Source organism: Solanum tuberosum, unplaced genomic scaffold, assembly GCF_000226075.1.
Source record: "Solanum tuberosum cultivar DM 1-3 516 R44 unplaced genomic scaffold, SolTub_3.0 scf00258, whole genome shotgun sequence".
In the NCBI taxonomy this organism is placed as follows: domain Eukaryota; kingdom Viridiplantae; phylum Streptophyta; class Magnoliopsida; order Solanales; family Solanaceae; genus Solanum; species Solanum tuberosum.
In genome coordinates, this window is record NW_006239179.1 from 479,224 (window position 1) to 488,205 (window position 8,982).

General features: G+C 38.3%; 1 protein-coding gene across 2 annotated transcripts in view; it reads left to right on the top strand.

The window, feature by feature from the left end:
- Positions 1 to 8,982, top strand: part of LOC102603653 (WD repeat-containing protein 48-like) — a 25,767-nt gene that overhangs the window by 12,583 nt on the left and 4,202 nt on the right. For both annotated transcript variants that reach the window (XM_006357665.2, XM_006357666.2), the window contains exons 15-16: positions 3,719 to 4,080; positions 4,337 to 4,430. In XM_006357665.2, the coding sequence (XP_006357727.1) occupies positions 3,719 to 4,080; positions 4,337 to 4,430 (456 nt within the window). The remainder of the gene's footprint in view (positions 1 to 3,718; positions 4,081 to 4,336; positions 4,431 to 8,982) is intronic.

Consider the following 8,982-nt stretch of genomic DNA (forward strand, 5'->3'; position numbering starts at 1 on the left):
TTTTTGGAAACTTTGGTAAGTTATATTTGAAATAAATATTGCAGCATAAGCGTCTCAGAGACATTCTTGCTGTTCCATAAAATGTAAATAATAGCTTAGAAATTTTGCAGTCCCTAAGACATCTTACCTGAGGTCCAAGAGATGAGGCAAATTGCTTAGTAATTTACAAGGCATTCCTTGAAACAAACTCCCTCCAAACAAAAAGCTATGGGTAAAACAACTACCTTTTGTTGCAATCCCTAAGATATTTTGCCTGCCCAGGGAGATATTGCAAATTGCAAAGATTACTAAGGGAACGCTGGGTAGAGTGCATTAGAAATAACTATGCATGCAGTAGCTTTGTGTATCATTAGTACTTTGTTTGGTAGACTTTTTCCACCTATGTATAACTAATACATGAAAATCCATGGTATTAATAATGCAAAGAGTCTTAGTGCATGCATTAGCATGATTAAAGACACAATTACCCCTCAAAAAACCTTTTCCACATCTTTTCCAACATATTTGCCAAGGGTAATTTTGTAAACAAATATTTATTTTAAAAATTATGCAATGCATGTTATTCTAAGTACACCAAGCCAAACACTACATAAAAATAATCTTAGCATAACTAATGCAAGCATAACTAATACAAACATTACTAATACACGATATTCAACACTATTCTTAGACACCCTACCAAACGACTCCTATGTAATCTACAAGGCATTCCTTGAAACAAACCCTTCTCCCTCCCCTCTCCCCCAAACCTAAAGTTAAGGGCCAAACACCTATCTTCTCTTGCAGACGCGAAGACACCTTACCTATGTCTTGGGAGATAATGCAAGTTATTAGGTAATCTACAAGGCATTCATTGAAACAAACCCATTCTCCCTACGCTTCCCCCCAAACCAAAAGCTAAGGGAAATATGACTACCTTGTCTTGCATTACAACCTATCCAGTTTAAAAATATGCACTGAACTGGAATTTGAGTATTCTTCATTCCTAATTGGTTAGTTTATAATTGGTTCTCCTTATTATTGGGCATGTTTGGTTTGTGTAGATAAATATCTCTTCTTGTATCTTCAATGATGGTGGATATACCAAAGGTTTGACTATTTGTTAACATAAGATATTTCATCATGAAAATTTTCTAATATTTTGTCTCATTCGGAAGTTCTCTCTTTTGATTTCAGATTGTTGGTATTTTCCCCTAATTTGCTTCTTTTACCTATAGACTAGAAATGCTTACATAAAGTTCCTAGGGAGCTACTTTGAACATGTTTGGAGTGTTGTGGTGTACATTAGGGAAATTAAGAACATGTACGATGGAGCCAAGATCCGAGTTCAGAGAGTGAGAGGTGACTTAGAATACTTCCCGATCGTGATGGGTTGCATCAGGGTCAGCCCTTTGCCCATTCCTGTTTGCCTTTGTGATGGACCAATTGACATGTCATATCTAAGGGGAGGTACCATGGTATATATTAATTTGCAAATGATATAGTATTGTTTGACAAGACATGTGTTGGAGTTAACGATAGGCTAAAAGTTTGGAGACAAACCCTCGAGTCTAAAGGTTTCAGGTCAAGTATGACTAAAACAGAGTACTTAGAGTGCAAGTTCAGTGACGTAACGCATGAGGTGGAGGTGAAAGTGAAGATCGATGCACAGGTCATACCCAAGAGAGGAAGTTTCAAGTATCTAGGGTCAATAATCCAAGGAGATGGGGAGATTGACGATGATTCCGCACATTGTGTTGGAGCAAGGTGTGTGAAACAAAGGCTCGCTTCTAGGATATTGTGCGATAAAAACGTGTCGCCAAGGCTTAAAGGTAAGTTCTACAACGTAGTGGTTAGACCAATAATGTGTATGTGGTAGAGTACTGGCTAGTCAAGAATAACCACACATTTAGAAGATGAAGGTAGCTGAGATGAGAGTACTTAGATGGATGTGTGGGCATACTAGGAGAGATGATTAGGAACGATATTATACGGGGCATGGTGGGAATGGTCTCCGTAGCGGACAAGATGAGCGAAGCGAGGTTAAGATGGTTCGTACACGTGAAGAGGAGGTGTTCAGATACGTCAGTAAGGAGGTGCGAGAGGTAGGCTGTAGTCGAAAAAAGAACTGATGGGAGGTAATTAGGTAGGGCATGACACAACTTCATTGACAACATGACCCCACATAGGAAGTGTTGGAGGTCGAAGATTAGGGTAGAAGGTTAATAGCTTGTCCAATGTTGTCCCACTTTATGTGGGAGAAGGGCCAGCCTCCTCTCCTCTCCTCTTCTCCTTATTTGGTAGTATTATTTATTTGTCATGCAGTCTCATATTCTGAATAATTGTTACTATTTGTTGCTTCATTTGCTTTGTATCTTGATATTTTGTTTTCATATTTTTCTTGCTATACCACTTAAAAAACTCTTCTTTTGAGCCGAGGATGTATCGGAAACAACCCCTCTACCTCACAAAGGTAGGGGTAAGGTCTGCAATTCTGCATACATCCTACCCTCCTCAGACCCTACGTGTGGGGTTAACACGGGGTTTGTTGTTGCTTCCTTTTCTTTATGGACGTTCTAAGCTGTTTCAACTTCTTGTGTACTAGCAAATGTCTAGGCGGTGGACATATTTCGGTTAAAAACCACTGAATTGGTATTTTGACTTTTTTTTGGTCTGTTCGGTTTGAATTTTTTGAAATTTTGGTTGTTCTTTTCAGTGTTTGGTTTTGTGAAAGAACAATATATGGTAACCAAACAGCCAAACTTATAAACATTTTATTTTTCAGCTCCATTTCAAGAAAACTAGTGCTTCACTTCTTTCCCCTCTTTAGACATGCCCATTCCTCATTGCTGCAGCTCAATTCTTTCCTTGTCTAGGCGTTCAGGCCTAGTAACTGAAGAACCAAAGAGCTGAAGTGTTGTAAAGGAGTTATTATTTATTCATCATCTGGGAGATTTGGAGGATGGCTGCAACAGCGACGAGGGATCGGAGAAGGGGAGAGAAAGATGAGAGATTGAGGTTGTAGGTGTAGCTAGAGAGAGGACTAGGAGCAAGTTAGGACACTGAGTAAAGAAAGAGTGAGAAACTGAGTCGTCATTTCTGCTGCAAAACCATAGCTCTGTAAGGAGAAGTAGAATGGTGGGTCAAAGGGTTCTGTGGGACTTGAACCAAGTAGCAAACAATCGCAAAATGAGGGGCTTTGGGTTTATCAATTTTGGCTGAAGTTCAGTTTCGTCCTCCTTAATGAAGTGCTACTTTCATTATATGTAGACCAAATAAAAATAAATAAATAAAGAAAAAGCTATATAAACACTTCTTCTTTTACTAGTAGAGGCATCATTTTAAGCCCATTTTCTGATAAAAAGGTCAGAAAGCCAAGTTTAGGCCTTTAGTCACAAGAAAAAACTGAAAAGAATATGCTTTCAGCCCTTTCTTTTTGTAGAAAAGTCCAACCTGGAAAAGCCCAACTGAAACCTTAAATTGAACAACCAAACCAATTTAACTGATCCGAAACTTAAAAAGACAGTTTTGGTTTGTACTTATCCAAACTGAAAAATCGAAAAACTGAACTGGCTGAGTGCCAGCCCCTACAATTCCTGTGCTTTGCATGTTGTATTACAAGTGGAATGGATAAATGTTTGAACCAATGTTATGATTTATCAGTTATATCAATAAAGTTTGATTTATTCACCTACACAGAGGATAAAATTTTTTGTTCGTTGGTGCATTCTAATTATAGGTCAATTTGGCACGAGAAACACTTAAAGGGCTGTTGGTCCATTGGTTAATCAAAAGAAGGCAGAAATTTGGATCTCAATCATCAATCAGTGGAGAAGTCTCATCGGGAAAAGATGTATCTACAAGGGTTTTGACTACTTCAAGAGTGGAAGTAGACGGTAATGCTGATAATGATTCTGCGGTGTTCCCCCCCTTTGAATTTTCACCAGCATCTCCTCCATCCATCATGACTGAGGGCTCTCAAAGTGGCCCTTGGAGGAAAAAGATCACTGACTTAGATGGAACTGAAGACGAGAAGGACATGCCTTGGTGGGTTATAGACTGTGTGATGAACAATCGTCTGCCTCCCAGGGAAAATACCAAGTAAATCTTCGAAGCTGCATATTTGTTTTCTTGACAATCCTTGAATTGCATATTTGAATTATATAGTAGTTAAGTTTTAAATAAAGTCTTAGGCAGTTACAATCTCACTTTTTGAAGGAGCAATCTGTTGCTAATTTCGGTTTTTTCTTCCGTTTTTTGCACCAAATATGCTTAAAGCATAACTATTGATGTGTTCCTTCTGGCTGTGATAAATTACTTTTTGATATAACCCCTTTTTTTATAAAATGGTTTGCAGATGTAGCTTTTATTTGCATCCATGCGAAGGTTCTACTGTCCAGATCCTTACCCAAGGCAAACTGAGTGCACCTCGCATATTAAGAATTCACAAAGTAAGTATCTTTAGTTTGATAGTAATGCAAAATCAATTTATTGTCTTGATGATAATGGGTCCTTGTTGGCTAATAATTACTCTTTGTTTTATCGTCCATACTACTGGGAAACTTACACTTTTCCTTTTCCTGGACACCTCCTACTGGAACACCACATATAATTTGCAAAAACAACTCAAAATATAAATATCTTAAGGAAATCACTATAAAATATGCTCCTAGTTACCCAAAACTGATTTTTCAATTTTTATTGGGTACTAGACCTGTACCATGGTTATCCTTCGAGATGTAGATTCCATGTTGCTCTAGTTTTATGTCATGTAAAATCCTAATAGTCTCAGTAGTCTTCGGAGATTTTAATTAATATTTGACAATGCATCAGATAGCGAAATGAAAAGCTGAAAAAGACTATGGCTGCAAAGGCCATGATTCTGTCAGTTAACTGAGGATTGACTATCTATGTGAATGAGTAGTTCTTATGGTACCATAAGTTGCTAAAACTTAAAGTATGATGGGTTAATTATCCTGATACTATCAGAATGCCAAGTAATATCTAATCTTCAGGAACATGGTTAATATTTCCACTCTGGGGGAGTGTCATCAAATGGATACGTGAAGTGGTTTTTTATTTCTGCTTGGATAGTTACGTATTCTGAAGTCACACAAATGTTTATGGCTTGTTTTAGGCCATAAGTTTCAAAAATCTTTTCCTTCTTAAAATCCATACCCAGTCAAACATTGCCACATAAATTAGGATGGAGGGAGTGTCGCTAGGGCTAAGCATAATATGGTTAAAACCGAAAAAACCGACCGAACCGATTTTTTTTAAATTTCGGTTTCGGTTATTTCGGTCGGTTTCGGTTTCAGTTTTTAATATTTCAGTTTTTCGGTTCGGTTTTCGGTTTTTAGCTTAAAAAATTCGGTTAACTGAAAAACCGAAATTATATGTATATATTCTTTACCCCTTAATTAAATCTCAGCCCATGTCCAGGCTCCAGCCGGCCCATAGCTGATAGCCCACACAACCTTAATTCTCAGCCCATGCCCAGCCCAAATTCCAATAAAAAAATCAGAAATCCCTAAAAACTAATTTCCCTAAAATCAGTCGTCTAACTCGTCTCTCATCTCTCAACAATCAACATACGCCTCAACTCTCATCTCTCATCTCTCAACTCTCAACTCTCGTCAGTCGTTAGTCGTCTCTCAACTCTCGTCTCAGACTCTCAGTTATGACTTACGAGTTACAACTTACGCGGTGTGATCATTCCTTCAGGCTCAGGTATTCGTCTGTCCATGTTTGTTTATGAGTGTTATAGTCATGTCTGTTTCAATAATTAGGTCTCAGAGAGATAAATAGATTTCTATTCCATCTACAATAGACCTCTCAAATTGCATAAGAAAGTGAAAAGTGGTGTTTCAGACTTGCAGTTGAAAAGAATTTGTCTGCTCCTTGAACATGTTAAATGTTTGGATATTTTAGTCGATAATATGGTAGTTTGTTAATGTTGATGAGAATATGCACTTGTTGTGCTCACAAGTCACAAGAGTTGTGACAAACTTGTGACTGTGAGTTGTGTCGTGCACTTGTTGAGTTGTTTCAAATTTTCAATACATTTTCAAATTTTCAATACATATTAAATTCCTGCACTTTTGAAGTCTGCACTTCTGATTTCTGTAAGCCTTTTTTTTTCAATACCTGCACTTCTGAAGCCTTTTTTTTCACTTTACTAAAAATTATCCAGATGCCACATGGATAACATGATACCCCTCTGCCCTTTGTAAACAACGAGCTCATGAATGGTACTTACTTTTCCAAGTGCTACTTATTAATTTGGTCATTTCTCTAGTGTTAATTTAACAAGCACAAATGTGAATTGCAATGTTCATAATACTGCTTTGCTTATGGCCATGCCTGATGCCACAGCCCACAACCACAGGCCACTGTTAATTATATTTGGTTAAACCGAAAACCAAACCGAAATAAACCGAACCGAAATTGTAATAACCGAACCAAACCGAATTTATTTCAGTTTGGTTTGGTTTCACATTTTTGTCAAACCGAAATTCACAAACCGAACCGAACCGACCGAACGCCCAGCCCTAAGTGTCACTTATATCTCATGCCCAAGCTATATGAATCCTTTGCATTTATTCTGCTTTATTGAGACTTTTCTTTCCAGTACTTGATGATATATCTTTTTAAGACAACTAGGAGTCCTCTAATACTAGAGGTACCCGAAATGGTACTCTTGTTCCTAGACTAATGTACAAGTATTTAAGCAGAAATAATAGACTCTTGGCAAACACCAGTGTAAGTGAAAATCAAATAAGCTTTAATTCCTGTTAGTTGATATTGCTTATATGGATTCTTTGCTTCAGAAGTTCTTTTTTTATCTAAGTTCACGTTTGTTCCAATTTCGATAGTTTAGATAGATTTTTTGTGACAATTTCTCTCCAAGTGATTATAAGTGTACCTCATCCTATTTTAGCACCTTCAGTTGTTGTGATCTTGCACCTATGGAGATGTGCATATGATGTCTATGTAGGAAAGATTAATCCATCCGAGGTTCTTTCAATTTTCCTGTATGAGATACCATCTATCTGATGTGATTATTTCTAATCTTGTCTATTCCCATAAGAACGGACATCCTTCTTGACTTCATAAATATGATATTTCTTGTGGATCTGTTGTGTCTTTTGAGGTCCTCCATTCACTCCTATATGATGTTGCTAATTTCCATTCTATTTTGTAGAATTTGTCTCACCTTTTTAGGTATATTCCTATTGTTCTACACTAAACTATTTCAGCCATCTGATTTTAATGCTCTGTGTTACATCTTCCTCTATCATGTTATTCTCCTGCCAAATTAAGCCTATTGTATATGAGATGTTTACATTTAGACTCCACAATTCCATCCAATCTCACTTAACCTTCATTCTACTTGTGATAGCTAAATGCTGTGTCAATATTTTCGTTTGACTTTTACTATTCTAAAATATTTGTTCTGTATAGTGTTGCTGCATAACTATAACTTTAGATTGAGCACCTTCTTGGATTTTTTCAATTATGAAAGGTCATCTACAAATAGGATCCACTGAGAGCCTCAATTTATGCATTATTGGGTAGCTTATCCATGACTTAGTTAAATAGCACGAGCTCAGGACTGATCCTTGGTGTAAGCTCACGGTCTTAAGAAATTCTATGTCCTTATACTGTTTCACACTTGTTACAGATCTGTCCTTTCGTACATATCCTTTATCGTTGTTAGAATATGAATAAAAGTAGGATTGTATATAGTGTCCTACGTGGAGAAGGATTGTAATGTAGTATCTATAAATAGAACTCTCTGTAATAATGTAGAATATGCATCTTAATAATATTTTCGAGTCTATATTTCTCACCTGGTATCAAAGCATTTGTGAGGTAATCCAGGAGAAAAATCTCAGTGCCATGCTTCAAAAACTGGCCACTGCTAGGGCTGTTTTTGCATTGCTTGCTGTCCAATGGGTCTTCTGCAAATCCGAAATCACCACAGGGTAGAGAACACTCCGGCGACAAAACCCCAAAAAACACATCGTCAGAATCACCATCACGCACCAACAGGACCTTCGTCTCCGGTGACACGTCTGTTACATGCTCCAGACACGTTAGATCATTTACGGCCAGAGTCGGACATTGATATTTCTTCCCTCTCATCTCTCGAGATTTTTGAGGGTGTTGTGATATTTTTCTGAAGATTCTGACTGCCAGAACCCTAATCTAGCGCACTCCAATCAGTTTTTTTTATGACAAGAGAAACTCGCAGCGTCTACCCTTTGGGTGCACACAGAGTAAAACGCCCACTCCTATGTAATAGCTCGTAAACCACACAGGAGAGGTAACCCGCACTATGCAAGCCTGGTGCGACAAGCTCGACCCAGAAGGCAAACCACTTGCCTTCGCTGGCTAGGGGTTTCGAACTTGAGACCTCTAACATGGAAGTCCAAGCCCAAACCACTGGGCCATCCCGAAAGGTCTGCTCCAATCAGTTTTTCGGCAACATGTGTTTTCCAGCGAACTTTTTTTACCTTCAAAATTGTAGGCCCTCTTTCAAAAACTTTCAGGCATATCTTATAGTGTGTGGGGTTATTTTCCAACTGTTAAAGAATGACAAAAGTCCCACATCGGTGGTTAATGAGATGGGTGGACTCCTTATAAGGCTTGGGCAATCCTCCTTCCTTTGAGCTAGCTTTTGGGGTGTGAGTTAGGCCTAAGACCTAAATTTAACATGGTATCAGAGCAGGGCCCGTCTCACCCGATGTTGGGGCTCCCAAAATCAAAAATTGTCCACGCACCAGATGCTAAGCACTGGGCGTGAGGTGGGGTGTTAAAGAATGACAAAAGTCCCACATCGGTGGTTAATGAGATGGGTGGACTCCTTATAAGGCTTGGGCAATCCTCCTTCCTTTGAGCTAGCTTTTGGGGTGTGAGGTAGGTCTAAGACCTAAATTTAACAGGTATCAGAGCAGGGCCCATCTCACCTGATGTTGGGGCCCCCAAAATCAAAAATTG